The sequence below is a fragment of the Canis lupus genome, assembly GCF_048164855.1.
Source record: "Canis lupus baileyi chromosome 5 unlocalized genomic scaffold, mCanLup2.hap1 SUPER_5_unloc_1, whole genome shotgun sequence".
In the NCBI taxonomy this organism is placed as follows: domain Eukaryota; kingdom Metazoa; phylum Chordata; class Mammalia; order Carnivora; family Canidae; genus Canis; species Canis lupus.
This window is the reverse complement of record NW_027326407.1, coordinates 526,411-547,173: the sequence shown is the minus strand read 5'-3', so window position 1 is coordinate 547,173 and position 20,763 is coordinate 526,411. Positions and strand designations below refer to the sequence as shown.

The window sequence follows — 20,763 nt, the reverse complement described above, 5'->3', positions numbered from 1 at the left end:
GGTTCAAGTTGTTTGGCTGTATTTAATTTGCTTTATTAAGTCCATTTGTGTACATCCTTAAATAAACAATTTAGTGGACTAAAACTATTAGTGTCCATTGTAGAATTAGTGTATAACATTTGCTCTTCCAATTTGTATATTCTTGATAAGTGTTTTCTTGTTATCTCTGTATTTTTGCCTATTGGTTTTTTGGCATCCAAATTTCTATCTTTTTTTTTTTTAGGATTTTATTTATTTATTTGACAAGAGAGGGAGAGAGCACAAGCAAGGGGAGCAGCAAAGGGAGAGGGCGAAACAGGTTCCCCGGTGAGCAGGGAGCCTGATGTGGGACTCCATCCCAGGATCATGACCTGAGCTGAAGTCAAACACTTAACCAACTGAGCCACCAAGGCACCCCAAATGAAATTTTTTTTTTTTAAATGCGCTCTCCTGGGCTGCCTTCTAAATACCTACAGACCTGAAGTTTTGGGCATGTCCTGGGAACTTGTATTAACACATTTCTCAAGTGATTTTTATGCACATTGGAGTTTGAGAATGTTTTAAATATCTATTGTTAATAGTACAGGAGAAGAGGGAAATAATATTTCATTTTAATTGGAACATATAAAGATGTCATTCTAATGTGAATCATTTATTCCTTGTACATAGTCTAGAAATCCAGAAGACCTAGTGTCTGTACTTCACTGTGAATTAATGTATGTAAACTTAGGTATAGTTTTTCTTTATTTTCTTACATGTCAATAATAAGATGGTTGGAATTTTATGAATCTATCAAATATATAAACATTTCTTTTCTCCTTAGTCCGCTTCCGGACAACAACAGGGCTTGATTCTGCAGTAGATCCTGTCCAGATGAAAAATGTCACCTTTGAACATGTCAAAGGAGTAAGTTTAAAAAGATTACCCTTCTTTCTTCAAATATTATCTCATTATGTAAGGCTAATATTTGATTTTAAAGGTATAAAGTAGAAAATATACATATTGGTCTCTACTCCAGTTCCAGGCGCTAAAACTCTTATAATTCCCTAAATGACGAGCACTGGGTGCATCTTTGGTTCTACAGTTTAGTCTTTGAGACCCCAGTGTTTGACACAGGGCTCTGAATCCCTAGGAACTTTCTGGGTGTGCTCTTGGATGGGTGTATGGAGATTAGAAAAGACTAAGTCATGATTGGAACCTTGGAACTTTAAGCTTCATTACATGTTCTCCAGCCCTCCTTTAGATATTGGGATAGAAGAAATAAATCTCTGCCATCATGGATTTTTAATTCTGACAGAAATTGGACAATGACACAGCATATAAGAAATAATAGAGTATGTTATGGGGGAAAAATGGAGCAGGTTAAAGAGGATTAGGAGTTTTGAGAGAAAGGTCACAATTTTAAGTGGGGATGTTCAGTGTATGATTGAGAAGATGACATTTGAGTGAAGATTTGAAGAAGATGAAGTAAACCATGCATGTATTTTTTTTTTTTAAGATTTTATTTTTAAGTAATCTCTGTAGCTATCGTGGGGCTCGACTTTACAACCCAGAGATCCAGAGTGACATGCTCTACTGATTGGGCCAGCCAGGCGCCCCCATAACATGCATGTATTTGAGCAAAGAACATTTCTAGCCAGAGAAAGAGAGCAAAGATCTTGAAGAATTAATGTGCCTGATTTTTTTACTGACCAATGAAAAAGCTACTTTAATACAGAACAGAATGAGAGCTTTTCCTCTTTACGCACTGAGTTCTCTATCTATGCATAAATATTTTTCATGACCTATTTCACAACTATTAGGGAATAAAGTATCAGGAATCACTATGATAATTTTATACCAAGTAATCTTTTCCTTCCCTTTGCAATTTAAACAGCTGTGAACCCTGTTGGAATCACAAAAAAGGGAATAATTGAGGAAGAAGTTGGTGCAATGAGTATTTGAAAACTTGAGTCATTAGTGCAGAAGGCCCTTCCCATTTTGTTTAAGGTGTGCAGTCAGAGCCTGCTTTACACTGAACCTGACTGGTCAGCAAGGCATTCTTACTTTCTCCCTGCAAAGTATATATTTCATTACTCCGTATGCTACACTTCTTTTGGAATGAGTCCACTTCTGAGTACGAAGCTAAAGAAGACATGCTGATAATACTAGAAATGGAAACATCACAAAATTTTTAGATTGTCAAAAGCTTTCTGTGCGAATATATACAAATATTACAATTATTGCTATAATTTTATATTGTTACCATTACTATAGGACCTATATAGACCAAAATAATTTTCCATAATAGGTATGCCAGTAGGTGATACCTGTGATCAGTTTTGCCGAGTGTTAAAGAACTAATATAGGCATGTCATTTCCTTGCCTAGAATTTCTGATTATATAGGAATAATTTTATATATAGCTGCCATAAAAATACTAACAAGGGCTTTTATAACTTCATTCATTGCCTTAATCCCCTAAACTCTGTTTTCCTGTGTAGATCTTACATATTTCTATTGGGAATTTTCTTAACACTGAGATTGGGCAGAGAAAATGTAATCTGAGTAATAGGTGACATCTAATTGTTTTCCTCTTTCTTACAATTTAAAGTTATTCATTACCTTGACCAAATGTAGTTTGGCTTCCTTTTAGTATATGGATGTCTTTGAATATTTAAAAAACTTATTTTAATTGATAAAGAGCCAAATCTCTCTTCTTTAAAAAATATTTTAAAAGATATTTATTTATTTATTTATTTATTTATTTATTTATTTATATGAGAGGGAGAGAGAGAAGTGGGGGGGAGGGGCAAATGGAGAGGGAAGCAGACTCCCACTGAGCAGGGTGCCTGACTCAGGGCTTAATCCCAAAACTCTGAGATCATGACCTGAACTGAAGGCAGCCGCTTAACTCGTTAAGCCACCCAGGAACCCCCAAATCTCTTTTAAAACATAAATTTTATTGAAGCTCAGCATTCACACAAAGCTGCACAAGTCATAAGTCTATACCTTAATAAAGTTCACACAGTGAACTCATATTGGCACTCAGCTCACGAAATAGAATATTGCTAGAAACTTTCTAGTGCCCTTTGTTTTCCCACCCCAAGCATGATCATTGTTCTGATAACATCTATTAATTTGGCCTGCTTTTGAATTTTGCATAAATGTAATACATGTAGCATATATGGGTCATTTCACTTAAATGATGTTTGTGAGATCTATCTGTTTTTACATGGAGTTGTAGTTTATTTATCCCCATTGCTTGGGGGATGACTTTCTTGTGATATGACTATCACAATATTGTGTATTCTACATTAGGTAGACATTGTGTTGTTTCTAGTTTTGGCCCAAATACTGCTATTGTAAATTTTTAAAAAATATTTTATTTATTTACTCATGAGAGACCCAGAGAGAGAAAAAGAGAGAGAGAGAGGCAGACACAGGCAGAGGGAGAAGCAGGCTCCATGCAGGGAGCCCAATGTGGGACTCAGTCCTGGGTCTCCAGGATCAGACCCTGGGCTGAAGGGGGCGCAAAACTGCTGAGCCACCTGGACTTAGGCAGCGGTTCTTAACTTATATCTGAGTTTTTCAAGTTAAGCTAATATTCTGCTTGCCGTCTTTTTTGACCAGATTGGGCTTTATTCTTCTTAGGGATCTCAGTTCTACATGATTTTTGTATTTGGGATATTAAATCTTTTAAACTTTTTTGCCACACCCATTTACCAAACAATCATTACACTATACTTTAATTTAGGCACCATCCTTTGGGCATTTCTAGGAACTATGTCATTTGTAATCTAATGGTAATTCCTTATAATGAAAATAATTTCATAATTAATCACAAATTAATGTTATAACTTAAATACAGGCTCCCTTCTCATTGATATATATTAAGCCCACATAATTTGCCCTTTAAGTTTATAAGCCAGGTCAAAAGTTCTGGAGTTGAAACTTGGTAGGTGAGTCTTTCTGTTTATATCAAATGCTGCTGACACCTTTAACTAGAATTGTGAATATAAGTCCTTGTTAACTGGAGGAAGCACTGTTTCTTGAAAATGTAATAAGAGTACTTTTGTTGGGTCATGTAAGGAGACTGTATAATTGGCAAAAAGAGTCCAATGAAAACTCTGTTGTGTGTGCATTTATAAGGGAGCCCTCTTGTATACTTCTTTCACTGAAACAAAGAGACAGCCAAGATAATTTCCAGTTAAATTTACTATTTTCTAGTTAAATTTACTATTTTCAAAAAGGAGGCCTTGATAATCTAATCATTGCTTAGAGTTATTTGATAAATTGTGTCACTTTAGGTGGAAGAAGCCAAACAAGAATTGCAGGAGGTTGTTGAGTTCTTGAAAAATCCACAAAAATTTACTGTACTTGGAGGTAAACTTCCAAAAGGTAAGATATCTTCCCTTTACCGTGATTTGACATAAAAAAAATACTGTAATCCGTTGCTAATTTATTTTTAACAGATTTAAAGCTTAAAGTTTAGTTCTTAATTTCTTATTTTACAAGTAAGTCTTCATTCTGAACATACCATTGTATAACCTTTTTTGAGAGGAGTGGGGATTTTTTTTATTACAATTTCAGACTAAGTTGTGAGAATAGTGCAGAGAAAACTGTACTCTTAACCAAACTCAACAATTTTTCAGCAGTTTGTGCCATCTGCTCATCCATTTTCTTCACATAAATGTATTTTTAAACTATTTAAGAGTAGATTGTAGATATCATACTCCTTTAACCCCAAATACTTCCTTATGTATGTCCTAAAAATAAGAATATTCTATTACATAATTCCACTATAGTTACTAAAATCAGGAAATTTCGCATGGTTCTAAAACTATTAGGAAATTCAGTTATATTCAAATTTCAGCATTTCTCTTAATAATTAAGGTCCTCTCATCCACCATCCCCAACCCCAGGTTTAGGACTCAGTGCAGGTTTACACATTTAGATTTTTCTTTAATCTTTTAAAAACTTATTTATTTATTTGTTTATTTATTCATGAGAGAAACAGAGAAAGAGGCAGAGACATAGGCAGAGGAAGAAGCAGGCTCCTCACAGGGAGCCCAATGTGGGACTTGATCCCAAGACCCTGGATCATGCCCTGAGCCAAAGGCAGTCTCTCAGCCACTGAGCCACCCAAGTGCCCATATTTATTTATTTTAGAGAGAAAGAGAGGAAGCAGGAGGGGAGGAGCAGTGGGAGAGGAAACAAGAGAATTCTCAAGTAAACTCCCCATTGAGTGTAGAGTGGAACACGGGGCTCAATCCCAGGAGCCTGAGATTATGACTTGAATCAAAATCAAGAATTGGCTACTTGTACATAGTCTAGAAATCCAGAAGACCTAGTGTCTGTACTTCACTGTGAATTGAGCGACTGAGCCACCCAGGTGCCCCTAGATTTTTCTTTAACCTGAAAAAAATTCTCAGCCTTTATTTATTTATTTATTTATTTATTTATTTATTTATTTATTTATTTAAGAGAACACACACACAGACACAAATGTGCTTGTTGGTAGGGGGACATAGGACAGAGGGAGAGAGAGAACTTAAAGTAGACTCCTCGCTGAATGTGGAGCTCCACTCAGGATTCAGTCTCAGGATCCTGAAATCATGGCCTGAGCCAAAGTCAGATGCTTAACTGATGAGCCACCCAGGCCCCTTTCTCAGCCTTTTAGTATAGGAATAGATGTAGATCTTTTATGACCTTAAAAATTGTGTAGTAGACTACACACTAATTTGTAGAATGTTCCTCAGTTTGATGTTTTCTCCAGTTAATATGATTTTTAATGATTGTTGTGATTTATAATAAATATAGTGATGACAGCAATAGATTTGTCTTCTGAACAAGGTGACTTTTAGAACACACCTAAGGTTAGAAGCTGGTTGTCAGGAAAATCAACCATGTGATTAGAGGGCTGGAACTTTTAGTCTCCCTGTTGGCTATCTGGGAGGGGAAAGTCACTGGAGGCTGAATCAGTCATGCTTATGTAATGAGTCGTGCTTATGTAAAAAAGCATGTTTTTATGCTTATAAAAACCCAGAAGGATAGGATTCAGTGCTTCCAGATTGGTGAATATGTGCAGATGTGGGAAGAGCGGCATATCTAGAGAGGGCACAGAAACTCAGCAATCCTTTTACCTTTCCTTACCATATGCATCTCTTCCATTTGACCGACTCTTGGCTGAGTTGTATCCTTCTATAATAAACCAGCAATCTAGTAAGTAGAATGTTTCTCTGAGTTCTGTGAGCCATTTTAGCAAATCAAGTCCAAGGAAGCAGTCATTGGAACCTCCTCTCTATAGTCTGTCAGTCAGAAGCATAGGTAACAACCTCGTCTTGTAGTTGACATAGGGAAGGGTGGGGCTAGAGGCAGTCTTTTAGGACAAAGTGCTTAATTTATGGTGTTTGATACTATTTCCAGGTAGGTAATATCATAATTGAATTGAATTGTAGGACACCCAGCTGGTGTTGGAGAATTATTTGTTGGTATGAGGGAAAAACCATATGCTGGAATTGAGTACAAGATTATGACTTCATGAGGTCCTTGTACTATATGATTGTTCTATACTATAATCATTAATATTGAACTTTGAAATGGTTTCCAATGTTTTGCTGTTAAAATTAGCAGTGTGTTAAAATTAGCCTGGGTGGCTCAATTGGTTAAGCATCTGCCTTCAGCTCAGATCATGACCCCAGGATCCTGGGACTGAACCCTGCATTGGGTTTCCTGCCCAGTGGGGAGTCTGTTGCTCCCTCCACCTCTGCTCCTACAGCTGTGCCTACTTGTGCTTTCTCTCTTTCTCTCAAATAAATAAATAAACAAAATATTTAGAAAAAAATAGCAATGTGGAGGCTGGGCAAAATGTATGAAAGGGAGAGGGAGAGACAGGCTTCTATTTGTAGAATGAATAAGTCAGAGGAATAAAAGGCCTAGGAAATATAGTCCATGATATTGTAATAGTGTTGTATAGTGACAGATGGTAGCTACATATGTGATAAGCACAGCATAATGTATAAAGTAAACTTGTTAAATTACTGTGTTGTATACCTGAAATTAATGTAACTGTGTGTCAAGTATACTCAAACATTTTTTAATTCAAAAAACAAAAATCTATGATGATCATCTTAATATCTCAAGGCTTTGCCCACATGCTTAATTATCTCATTAGAATAAATTCTGGATTTACTCATTTATTTATGCATTATTCTAGATTCCAATTCTAGAAATGGAATTGGTGAATTAAACGGAACAGTAAGGGCAGCCCCGGTGGCGCAGCTTTTTAGCGCCGCCTGCAGCCCAGGGTGTGATCCTGGAGACCCTGGATCGAGTCCCACGTAGGGCTCCCTGCATGGAGCCTGCTTCTCCCTCTGCCTGTGTCTCTGCCTCTCTCCCTCTCTCTCTCTCTCTCTCTCTCTCTCTGTCTCTCTGTCTCTGAATAAATAAATAAAATCTTTAAAATAAATAAATAAATAAATAAATAAATAAATAAATAAATAAATAAATAAATGGAACAGTCATTTTTTTAATATATTTTTTAAAATTTTTATTTATTTATGATAGTCACAGAGAGAGAGAGAGAGGCAGAGACATAGGCAGGGGGAGAAGCAGGCTCCATGCACTGGGAGTCCGACGTGGGACTCGATCCCGGGTCTCCAGGATCGCGCCCTGGGCCAAAGGCAGGCGCCAAACCGCTGCGCCACCCCGGGATCCCGGGAACAGTCATATTTAAGATTTGTTTTTATACTGCTCACTTGAATCTTCTAATTCAAGATTTATTTTTTTTAATTTTTTTTTATTGGAGTTCAATTTGTCAACATATAGCAGAACACCCAGTGCTCATCCCGCCATAGGATTCATTTATTAAAGCCAATACTATGACATCGTAAAGGACATGTTTAAAATCATAAAATAGGTACACTTTTCTTACTAATCACAAGGAATATTTATAAAATTGTGGGAAAATTCTCAGGTACCAAAATATATTTTACAGAAATTGATGTGATGATTTAAATGAGTTAGGAATTATCATAATGTGGCAATACAAGGGGACAGTCTTAGGGGTATTTTTCAGCAGATTTGCTTTAGGAAGAGTTTTTATGTTTAAAATATAGCATTAATGCTTTTCTTTTCCTTTTAAAAAAATGATTTTATTTATTTGAGAGAAAGAGCACACAAACAGTGGTGAATGAGGGGCAGAGGGAGAGGGAGAGGGAGAAGCAGACTCCTTGCTGAATAGGGAACCTGACTTGGGACTCTATCCCAGGACTCTGGGATCATGACCCGAGCTGAAGGCAGATGCTTAACTGAGCCACCTAGGCACCCAGTTTTTTTTTTTTTTGCCTTTTTAAATGTAGTCTGAAAAATGAAAAGTTGTGGAAACCAGAGAATTCAGTCATTCTAACTTCCAAAAAACTTAACTGCTGTTATGAAAATTTTCAAACATAACAGAAAAATTACAAAACTGTAGACACTAACTACTTTATATCTAAATGCTTTGTTATGTATCACCTAGGACTAAGGATATTTTCCTAAAGAAGGAGGATAATTTATCCTGCCAAATAAAAATTAAATGTTATTTCCTTAATATCTTGTATTCTAGTATTTTTTTCAACTTTTCATCAGCTATCCCTGGAATTTAATTTCTTTTTTTTTTTTTAAAGGTTTATTTATTTATTTATTTATGATAGACATAGAGAGAGGCAGACACAGGAGGAGGGAGAAGCAGGCTCCATGCCGGGAGCCTGACGTGGGACTCGATCCTGGGATTCCAGGATCGTGCACCGGGCCAAAGGCAGGCGCTAAACTACTGAGCCACCCAGGGATTCCTCTTTTTTTTTTTTAAGATTTTATTTATTTATTCATGAGAGACACAGACAGAGAGAGGCAGAGAGATAGGCAGAGGGAGAAGCAGGCTCCATGCAGGGAGCTCAATGTGGGACTCCATCGCGGGTCTCCAGGACCACGCCCCGGGCCGAAGGTGGCGCTAAACCACTGAGCCACCTGGGCTGCCCTGGTATTTAATTTCTTAAATATGTTTTTCATGGAAGAGTATCAGGTCAAGGGTTCATGCATCACATTTGGTTGTTTAATCTCTTAATTTGTGTTTATGTGAATTTTATCTTATTTAGTGATAAAGAGTTTGTCATTCCATTCTCAGGATTCTGAATTGTCTATGATGAGATATAAACAGTATTTAAAATGATAGAGGGAAATTATTTTTGAAGATCTGAAGTGAATTATTCTAGAGACATTTGTTTTCCTTTGTTTCAAAGTATTGGTTATGTGCCTTCAACCTAAAAACTATATATTAATAACTGTTTTATAGATTCACATTAGGGTTTATTTTAATTTGTTGTATTTTATTTATTTTATTTTTTAAAAGATTTTATTTATTTGAGAGCACATGAGAGAGTGAGCATGAACAGAGGAAGGGTAGAAGCAGAGGGAGAATCAGATTCCCTGCTAAGCAGGGAATGCGAGACTCGATCCCAGGAGCCTGAGATCATGACCTGAGCTGAAGGCAGACACTTAATGACAAGCCACCCAGGAGCCCTATTTTTATTTTTTTAATTTGAATCATTCTATTTTTTTTTTTTTTTTTTTTTTTTAGGAATTCTTTTAGTTGGACCACCAGGAACAGGAAAGACACTTCTTGCTCGTGCTGTGGCTGGAGAAGCTGATGTTCCTTTTTATTATGCTTCTGGATCAGAATTTGATGAAATGTTTGTGGGTGTGGGAGCCAGTCGTATCAGAAATCTATTTAGTATGTTTTAATGTAGCTTTAATACAATAAAAAAAATTTGTTAATTTTAGGGGGAGAGCTTCTTACCCTTTCTTTGCTATTTGATTATGATTGATAGCTGACCTAGCTAATGTGTGAGCTAAAACAGAACTGTACTTTTTTCTCAAATAGAAGAGCTAGGAGAAGCATTAGATGAGGTTGGGCCTGTTGAAAAGCTGAGTTTTTTGTTGTTGCCCTTTTTATCTTATTCATCAATTCAATATATGAAATTAAAGAATAATTAGCCTCACACCCGATTGTATATGGTTTGTACAGTTGGAAGAATGAATACTAATTTGTTTTTATTATATATCATTCTGTGTAATATAGTTTTGTCTTTGAGATTATTGTTCTTAAATCAGTTATTTATTCATTCATTCATTTATTCATTTAATTTATTTAAATGTATTCATGAAAGAGAGAGAGAGAGAGAGAGATAGAGAGACACCAGGCAGAGGGAGAAGCAGGCTCCATGCAGGGAGCCTGACATGGGACTCAATCCCAAGTCTCCAGGGTCACGCCCTGGGCTGAAGGCAGTACTAAACCACTGAGCCACCTGGGCTGCACTTAAATCACTTTTTAAAGAAAGAGATCTCCTTTTGTGGATTTCTCCTTAATGAATGTCTTGTTGGCTTTTGACAATCTGACAGGTTTTTAATATATATATGATTTTGTTCAGAAAGTATTGATTTCATTAAATTCCTTTGAATCTTTTCTCTTTTCCTAGGGGAAGCAAAAGCAAATGCTCCCTGTGTTATATTCATTGATGAATTAGATTCTGTTGGTGGAAAGCGAATTGAGTCTCCAATGCATCCATATTCAAGACAGACTATAAATCAACTCCTTGCTGAAATGGATGGGTAATTGAATCTCCCTCTGTCTTTTGGAATATGGTGATGTATTTGTTAACCATTCAAGATATAGCGGGGCATCTAATTGGCTCAGTCAGTGGAGCATGCAGCTTTTGATCTTGGGGCTGTAAGTTTGAGCCCCATGTTGGGTATAGAGGTTACTCAAAAATAATACCTTAAAAATAGGAAAAAATATAGGCAATAGAGAGTAGTCCCTGTGCAAGAAGTCAAGACAAGCTGCATTTTCTGTATTGTATTGTTTCCATTACTAATGGAGTGATTGATGTATCAACTCTTAATTGGTGATCTCTGCACCTTTTTTCATTATGAAAGGAAAGTGATGTTTCCAGTTGAGAATAGTAGTGTATTTGGTGATGTAAAGGGATCATATGATGGTCCTGACACAATTTGTGACTAGCTTTTAGTGTTGTGGTAGATTTAAAGTTGTTTTTTTTGTTTTGTTTTTTTTTTTAAGATTTTATATATTTATTCATGAGAGACACAGAGGGAGAGAGGCAGAGACACAGGCCAAGGGAGAAGCAGGTTCCCTGCAAGGAGCCCAATGTGGGACTCGATCCCAGATCCCAGGATCACACCCTGGGCCAAAAGGCAGATGCTCAACTGCTGAGCCACCCAGGCGTCCGAGATTTAAAAAGTTTTCATCATATAAAAAGCAAGAGGTGGGGTTGCTTTGAAAGAAGGAAAAATATTTTAAAACCATATAAGTAATTTTGAAACAAAGTCTAGGAGTAAAAATTTCAATTGGTAAACTTGAGAAGAATTCTTCACAAATTAGTCAGGTACCCAAGCCTTTTCTGTTAGGTCATCTCTTGCTAAGCAGAATAAATATTGTGAAGGCATGTAATCATAGGACTTTTTGATTTATTAATAAGAGTTTTATTTTAGTATGCTGGCCTAGTAACATTTGTCCCTTTTAAGAAATAAGATGTTAGTGGATAAAAAAGATCAACCTCCGTTTCTTTGCCGTTACTAAGTTTAATGATAGACCATTTTATGTAGAGCATTTCTATATGTGTACTGTTTTAATTATCAGTGAAAAGTTACTTTTTTTCTTTTTTAAATAGTTTTAAACCCAATGAAGGAGTTATCATAATAGGAGCCACAAACTTCCCAGAGGCATTAGATAAGTACGTATTAAAAGACTTTTTTTTATAAGTATTGATACATACTAAAACATGGATGAACTTTAAAAGGAGGAAGCTCAAAAAAAAATAAAATAAAATAAAAATAAAAATAAAAAAAAAAAGGAGGAAGCTCATCACAAAATACCACATATGATTCTGTTTATATGAAATGTCCAGAATAAGCAAATCTGTAGCGACAGAAAGTAGATTCTGGTTGCCACAGATGGGAAGAATGGGGAGTGACTGTTGGTAGCTGTGGGGTTTCTTTTGGTGTGGAGGCATAAAAATATTCTTGACTTAGATTGTTGATAATTGCACAACTCTGAATACATTAAAAACCACTGGATTACCTCCTTTAAATTCTGGAATATGTGAATTAAATTTCAGTAAAGTTGTTAATTTCTGAGAACTTTGTATCATAAAATTTTGGGGGTGGTAGGATTTTAAAAATAAAACTTACTATAATTTTAAATTTTTGTTGATTTTGTCATAGAATTAACTCATTTTAATTTGATGTAATAGTTTGTTTTTGCCTAAGTCTCTAGTTTAATATTCTGTACTTAATAGTAGTTATGATAGGAAGCTTTCATAGTGTAGATCTCCTGATAGACTGCTCTAGAATTATTGTTCCTTGAATGACCAGATTGCATGTTTTTGTTTATAAGGGTTGTGTACTATCTGTATCAGCCTTTGATCTGTCATCTGGTTATTGAAACTGTTACTTGAGCCATGTTTTACAGGAAGCTATCTGAATATTGGTTTAGTTCAAAACTCCAATTTAGGGTGAAAAAGATGATGGAGATTAAGGAATGCACCTGTTGTGATGAGCACTGGGTGATGTGTGGAAGTGTTGAGCACTGTATTGTACACCTGAAACCAATATAACACTGTATATTAACTGTACTGGAATTAGAATAAAAAACAAAACTCCAGTCTAACCTCTGGTTGCTAATATCTTTCCATCCGTATTCAGAGTTAGTCCTTTGAACTAACTAGTCCAGCATATTCAGGTTATTAATTTATAGTTTCTTTTTATATTTTCCCTTTAGTGCCTTAATACGTCCTGGACGTTTTGACATGCAAGTTACAGTTCCAAGACCAGATGTAAAAGGACGAACAGAAATTTTGAAATGGTATCTCAATAAAATAAAGTTTGATCAGTGTAAGTCTAATTCCATTAACACAAACTTTATTATTTCTATAGAATGGTAATATTTCATTCCACCATTTGTGGTCCTTACCTTAAAAATGTCTCAAAAGACCGGTTTGTTATATGTCCTTTTTAAAATGTTTATTTCATAATTCTTGTATATCTAGGAAATTGTCATTTGAATCCTGATTGTAAAGAATGTTTTCTTGTTAATACCCAGATAAATAATATTTGAAGATAAATATATAAATATTTTTAAGATGAATGTAAAATATGAAATAGTAGAAAAAGTGTATATAATCACTTTGGGTTGAAAAGAGGCAAACTGTAAAACGAAATACCTGAAAATATTATGGGCCCACTTACTTAACAAATGTAGCTATTAAGCTGCAGTATTTTCACAGATAGATGAATCAATTTGTAAGAACCAAATATGTTCCCTATAATAAGGGGAACTCTTACAAATGTACATATAATACTAAATACTTAGGTATAAAATATTTCAGGATGAAATTCGGAAAATGTCTGTGAGTTCACATTTTTAGTTTGTGCTTAGGTGAGTAACAGTTTAGGTCGTAATTTGAAGGTTTACAAATCATGTCAGGCAACTCTGCATTTCTTTGTTTTTCGTAAAGTTATTTAAATTTAAAAACTTTTGTAATTTGTCCCAATGGTAATTTTAATAGCATTTTGGCTTTTTTCCTTTAGAAAAAGTAAGTTTATTTTGTAGTTTTAGCAAAAAATAAATATTTTAAGTTCTAGTTCAGGATTGCTGTTTTCTTTTGGAATGTGAATTATTTATGAAGAGCTATTTTGGAATTTTAATATTGCGATTGTCTACACAGCTGTTGATCCAGAAATTATAGCTCGAGGTACTGTTGGCTTTTCTGGAGCAGAGCTGGAGAATCTTGTGAATCAGGCTGCATTAAAGGCAGCTGTTGATGGAAAAGAAATGGTTACCATGAAGGAACTAGAATTTTCCAAAGATAAAATTCTAATGGGTAGGTTTTCTCTCTCCCCCACCCCTTTTTTTTTTCTGTCTTACCCTGTTCATTATAGTAGAGAATAAGTTCTTTTTAAATAAAAGGTTATAAAAAAGAAAGGTACAGGAGCAAGAAAATATATATACTCAAAAATAGCCATCATTTGGGTCTCATAGATAACAAATACAGTTTCTATGATTATACTTTTTGCGGGCAGGGGGTACTCATGTGTTTTGTCTTATTTATTTTTTTAAAAGATTTGTATTTATTTATTCATAGACATACACAGAGAGAGAGAGAGAGAGAGGCAGAGACACAGGCAGAGGGAGAAGCAGGCTCCACGCAGGGAGCCCGACGTGGGATTGATCCCGGGTCTCCAGGATTACACCTTGGGCTGAAGGCTGTCACTAAACCGCCATGCCACCAGGGCTGCTCTCATATTTATTTTCTGAAATTAGAATTAATTAAGGGATGCCTGGGTGGCTCAGCAGTTGAGTGTCTGCCTTTACCTCAAAGCATGGTCCTGGGTTCGGGTATTGAGTTCCGCATCGGGCTCTCTGTGAGGAGCCTGCTTCTCCCTCTGTGTGTGTCTCTGCCTCTCTTTCTGGGACTCTCATGAATAAATAAATAAAATCTTAAAAAGAAAACCAAAAAAACTTGTTGATAGGATTAAGATGACATTTCTTCCTATTTTGGTTATCAGTTGGCAGATTGTTGTGGTTTAAAATATTTATTAATGTCACTCTAAGAACTACATAAGGGCAAGTGGTTTTCATTCATCTAAATAGACCTTCCTAACAGAATAATTTTATTCAATTAAATTTTTATCCTTAGGCCCTGAACGTAGAAGTGTGGAAATTGATAACAAAAACAAAACCATCACAGCCTACCATGAATCTGGTCATGCTATTATTGCATATTACACTAAAGATGCAATGCCTATCAACAAAGCTACAATCATGCCACGAGGGCCAACACTTGGACATGTAAGTATCTGGTAGTTTTTTTTCTTTTCTTTCAAATAGCACTCTCCAAAGCTTATGTAAGAAATTGTGGATGAAAATAATTAAAAAGAAAATTCAACTAATTCCTAAATATGCTGCTAACTTTCTTCTTTAGTATTCTGAACCATCATGAAATCAGAGATATTCATGAAACTTACCTGCTAATATAAAGGATACTAATAGTTCAGATGTTATATATTTACATTATGAAATTTATTTATTTATTTTTAAATTATTTATTTATTTATTTATTTATTTATTTATTCATGAAAGAGAGAGAGGCAGAGACACAGGCAGAGGGAGAAGCAGGCTCCATGCAGGGAGCCTGACGTGGGACTCGATCCAGGGTCTTCAGGATCACGCCCTGGGCTGAAGGCAGGTGCTAGACCGCTGAGCCATCCAGGCTGCCCTACATTGTGAAATTTAAATCTGGAATGACAGCAAACTTTCATTCTTCTTCTTTTTTTTTTTTTTTAAGATTTTATTTACTTATTTAAGAGATAGCACATACGAGCAGGGGGAGGGACAGAGGGAGAGAGACAAGCAGACTTCCCGCTGAGCAGGGAGCACAATGCGGGGCTTGATCCCAGGCCCCAGGATCATGTCCTGAGCCAAAGGGAGACAGATGCCCAACCAACCAAGCCACCTGGGTGTCCCCAAAGTATTATTCATAAATACGTAATTGTTCTTTTCCTTCCACAAAGAAACTGTCAGTGTTTCCATAGTTATTCTAAGATTTTTCTCACTGAGTACAAGTTTCATTCTCTTATCTTTCTAATTATAAACATATTAAGCATTTTTGTGCACCTGGATGTAAGTCCATCCTATTGAAGCATTATATACCTATTACATATAAAATATATAAACTTTGGCTTAATAAAGAATTTTTCTTATTTTGTATATTGTCAGTTTTGTCATCAGTCACCTGAGATCCTCTCTACTAAAAATGTCTTTGAGCTGTCAGCATCCTGATATTATATAGTGAGAGCCAAATGATAATTCTGATTATTAATATAAGTATTTCAAACTGTGTCTGAAGTTTTTCTTTATTTTCAATTGTCTAGGTGTCCCTGTTGCCGGAGAATGACAGATGGAATGAAACTAGAGCTCAGCTGCTTGCACAGATGGATGTTAGTATGGGAGGAAGAGTGGCTGAGGAGCTTATATTTGGAACTGACCATATCACAACAGGTTGGCTGTAAAGAATGGCTTTAGTTCACATTATGCTTACTGATTTAAAGATATTTTTAAAAATTGAGTTCTTATGTATATATTTAAATTTTAGGTGCTTCCAGTGATTTTGATAATGCAACTAAAATAGCAAAGCGGATGGTTACCAAATTTGGAATGAGTGAAAAGGTAATAGCTAATTTTAGCCCTTCCTCATGTATCAGATGATGATTTGTCAAGTGTTTCTTTTTGAGAGGGTTCTCATGGTAAATTGGTAACATTTACTTTTCCCCTGTCTCATTCCAAGTAGATTTATCACTGCTTATTCTAAACTAAACGTTATTTTCTGAGTAATACAGATAGTATTCTCTTTCCATTCTAGCTGCTTGGACAGTAATAGTATTTCATGAGTTAAACAAAGGATAAGATACTTCAATCCCTATGACCTAAAACACCCACTTGCTGAACTTGCTTACTTTGGCCTTTTCACATATTTCACTTTTCTACATTATCATTGTGGCTTCATGAAGCACTACTATATACTACATTGTGGATTTCTGGGTTTGGAATAGCTGCAAAGGTTTTCTAAGAAGGTACTCAGAACCATGCTTATGATTTTAAATTTCCTCTCTTTGCTCATACTTTTAATTTGAGTCTTCTACTTTCAGAAGAATGATGACATTTCTTTGTGCTCAAGGGCATTTTTATATTGAATTTCTTCCTTGCCCCCATGATGTTTTCTTTAAGTATAGGATAGTATTATTAGTGATTTAGGGTTTTTCTGTTCAATTTCTTTCTTTTTGTTTGTTTTAGCTTGGAGTTATGACGTACAGTGATACAGGGAAACTGAGTCCAGAAACTCAATCTGCTATTGAGCAAGAAATTAGAATCCTTCTAAGGGTAATGATTATATTTTTCTGTGCTTATTTATCTAGTCCTAATGTGCCTAAGTAGTAGGTGCTTACCAGAAGATAATGGTTATCCTCTGTTTAGAAATGTCACTATATACAATAAAGAGAAAAAGGGCACCATTGAAATGATTTAAATATGTTGTTTGGGAGTCTCTGATTATAGACTGAGTCTTTACTTTATTCTGGCCATAGGCTAAGAACAGTTTATATCAGTAATTATAAATATTCTACTTTAGCTGTTAAAACTATACAGTTGTTAGAATAGGAGATCATGATTATTTGAGTCTTTATTGGTTTTTTACTCCGATATATATTTTATTCAACAAGTAGTATTTGCTTTTTGCCTACCTGTGTGCATGTGCTAAGAATGAAGCACAAAGATCTTGAAAATGAAAGTCTTTTGATTGTAGTATCCAATACAGAATATGTGAGTTGTTAGGTACTGTGGAATATCTTCATTGTACCACAGATGTCTGGATTAGGGCATTGAGAGTGGAAATTGAGAAAAATGCATTCAAGAGATACTGATCTAGTGGAATCAAAATACCTTCATGATGTTTGGGTGAGAAAGCAGCTAAATTAAACACAAAGCTGTTTTCTAGATTTCTGCCTCATAGTTCTGTGTGCTATTTACTGGCAAAACACTGATGACGGCCTAAGGTGGGGAAGTATGTAGATTATGAGCTGAGTTTTATACATAATGAACTTGAGGTGTCTTAGTGAAGATTTCAAGTCGGAAAAGATAACATAGGTCTGGTGCTTAGTGCAGAGGTTGGATATGTGTTGCATTTGGATGTGCACGAAGGCAGATCTTGGAATGGAAAAGATTGAGCTAAATGCCGGAAGTCTAATGAATGTGAACTGTAATTCGGGTAGTAGATGGCAGTGGAAGAAAAAAAAAAAGATGGCAGTGGAAGGAGGTTGAATAGGGCTACAGTCAAATGGTATAAACTTCAAAGGATTTGTGCTTTCTAGAAGAGGATGGGATAGTAATGGTCTGCTAGTGATGAGGGGAACAAAGAGGTCATTTCTTTACTCTGAAATGGGTGGGATAAGAGTGCATTGGTAGGTGCCACTGGAGTCTCCCCAGGAGGGCCAGTTATTGATTAACTCAAGGAGATAAAGAAATGCTTTAAAGTCATTATGTGGAAAGTGTATGTAATGGAAAGGTTTAGAAGGTGTTTCAGAACAGGAATTCTTTCTGCCTTACCAGAATCTTCATTCTCTTTCCTTTACTATTTGTTATTTTGAGTAAATTATCTATGCTCTAGTATTCTTAGAGCATTGGAAATATTCTTTATTCTAATAATTTTCTGAAGACTGGGAAGGCAGTAGGTATTCTTTCCACTAGATGGCACACTTACATTGTTATTAAGGGAAATGATGACTAGTACATTTTTCGTTCAAATATATATATAAAACTTAAAAGTATAAAAAACCTAATAGTAGTCTTACATGTTACAATGTAAGGGTTTCATTCCGTTGGGTTTTTAAAGTTATTACTAATTCATCCTTGGTTATTAGTCTCAATATTACATGATATATTTGCAATACTTTATATGTTGTCTTTAATTTTATTATTTCATTTAAACATAATGTTTTTTTTTAAGAATGTCTAATGATGTTTATTTTTAATAAGTGTGTTATGTTTATATGACCTATGCTACTTGGTTTTGTTAAACTGATTTTATAGTGGGGCTCCTGGGTGTCGGTTAAGCTTCTGCCTTTAGCTCAGGTCATGATCCTGGGATCCTGGGATTGAGCCCCAAGTCAGGCTCCCTGCTCAGTGGAGAGCCTGCTTCTCGCTCTCTTTTTGCCTCTCCCCGGCTTGTGCTCTCTGTGTCACTCTATCTTTCAAATAAATAAAATCTTAAAAACAAAAACAAAAAACTCGTTTTTGAGTTTTTTTGGCAACTGGTATAGTTGTCACAGACTGAAATACCAAATAAGAGAATAGAAAAGATCTTTTCTGGCTGTTTAGATTGAATAAATTGGTGAAATCTCACAAAGCAAAAGAAGCAAACCTCCCTTAACTTTTTAATGGGAGAAAGATTTATTTGTTCATAGATTTTACCTAAAAAACAGATACATTATATACTTATATATATTTAAGTAGCTCCCTAAGTAGTCTTTATTTATCCATGTGATAAATTTTGAGGTTAAAAATAGAACATTTGCAAATCTCATCTTTGAGAACCAAGCTTCCTTTTCTATCTACCTGTCCATCTATGCTGGACATGGAGCCCAGTGCTTTTATCTTTTATAAATAGAAATGAATAGATTTCACATTTTTTTAAGGCATATCTTTTTTTTTTTTTTTTTTTTTCCTATTTACGGTTTTTGCTTCTCCTAAGTTTTCTGCTTCTAAGATACCTGCTTTTCCATTTCAGGACTCATATGAACGAGCAAAACATATCTTGAAGACTCATGCAAAAGAGCATAAGAATCTAGCAGAAGCTTTACTAACCTATGAGACTTTGGATGCCAAAGAGATTCAAATTGTTCTTGAGGGAAAGAAATTGGAAGTGAGATGATAATTCTTAAAATGGATGCATTGCTGGTTTTACTGCAAGAATATATAAGTAGCATTTCAGTAGTCTCCTTTTGCAATGCTTTTCTCTCATTCTTGACTTGATATCACTCAAGGGTGTGAAACACTTTGTCTCTTTTGTCACGTTTAGTCTAGTTTTGGTTAGTCTCATGATGACACCTATTGCAAGTTATCAACTCATAGCAAATATGTTAAAGAAAATAAAGAACTGTTAGGATTGAAAATAGCTTGTTAGAGAAATGTCAGTCAGTTATTCAGTTGAAAATAAGTAATGATTTCATGGTTGGTTCCTCTACTAGATGTGAATAAAAATTGTGCCTTTAGCACTTGGAAAGTATTTTTACCTGGCAAAGTAAAATTGTTGAAGGAGTGTCTTTGTTTTTAGATAGTACCATTTGTTGGTGAACCATACTTCTATTCATGTCAGTGGAAACTTCATTAAGATGCACTTAATTATGTTCCAGGTTGTCCATAATATAAAATAGTTCTGCTTTTGTTTTTGTCTATCTAAAAATAGAGAACTGTAAATGTAAAGATATAATCATAATTTAAATGATTATAACCTTTTAGAGATGCAGCTTGCATTTTCATTGTCTTTTTTTAACATCATCATCATTCTTACTAATGAAATTTATTTCAGAGCAGCAAGTATTTCATTAAATAAACAGTGAGTCACTTCAAAATCTGAATTATTATATAATTATGCTTGGTATTGAAAAAAAATTAACCCCAAATCCCAGTCCCTTCAAAGTGAACTTTGAATTACCGTGTTAGAAATGGAAAGTTGTGTTTGCTTTTCATTCAGATTTTGTGAATATGAACATATTACAGGATTTACAGATGACTTTATTAACTGAATAAAAAAATTTTTAGAGCTCATTGTATTGGTTTTACAACCAAATTATATTCTTGAAGTTATTTTATTAAAGTTACCTACAGTTTTCTAATAACTCTTAAGCTGTATATGGTCTTCATTGAAGAAGTTGATGGAGTTTGCTATATAATATCTTTGCCCTTTTTTTTTTTTTAATTTTACAGTTTGATCTGATTTCAAACTTACAGAAATATTACTGGAATAATACAAGGAACTCCCATATACCTTGGTCCAGATTCATTATCTCATTTTTTTTAATTGCCCACCTCTCTTTCCCCTTTTGTTTCTCCTTCCTCCTCCTTTCCCTCCTTCCCTCTCCCTGTGTGTATACATGTCTTTGTGTGGATATATGTTTTCATTTTTCTTAGATAGACTTC

At 35.1% G+C, this 20,763-nt stretch overlaps 1 protein-coding gene across 2 annotated transcripts in view; it reads left to right on the top strand.

Annotated features, from left to right (window-relative positions):
• The window catches only part of YME1L1 (YME1 like 1 ATPase), a 43,948-nt gene extending 23,486 nt beyond the window's left edge, over window positions 1–20,462 (top strand). The window contains exons 8-19 of one of the 2 annotated variants that reach the window (XM_072818840.1): window positions 803–885; window positions 4,268–4,358; window positions 9,577–9,729; window positions 10,475–10,607; window positions 11,684–11,746; window positions 12,793–12,905; window positions 13,739–13,894; window positions 14,711–14,862; window positions 15,945–16,071; window positions 16,166–16,239; window positions 16,864–16,950; window positions 19,352–20,462. In XM_072818840.1, the coding sequence (XP_072674941.1) occupies window positions 803–885; window positions 4,268–4,358; window positions 9,577–9,729; window positions 10,475–10,607; window positions 11,684–11,746; window positions 12,793–12,905; window positions 13,739–13,894; window positions 14,711–14,862; window positions 15,945–16,071; window positions 16,166–16,239; window positions 16,864–16,950; window positions 19,352–19,495 (1,376 nt within the window). In that variant the 3' untranslated portion in view covers window positions 19,496–20,462. The remainder of the gene's footprint in view (window positions 1–802; window positions 886–4,267; window positions 4,359–9,576; window positions 9,730–10,474; window positions 10,608–11,683; window positions 11,747–12,792; window positions 12,906–13,738; window positions 13,895–14,710; window positions 14,863–15,944; window positions 16,072–16,165; window positions 16,240–16,863; window positions 16,951–19,351) is intronic. The other variant, XM_072818841.1, reaches the window with a different exon arrangement.
• Window positions 20,463–20,763: the final 301 nt, after the last annotated feature.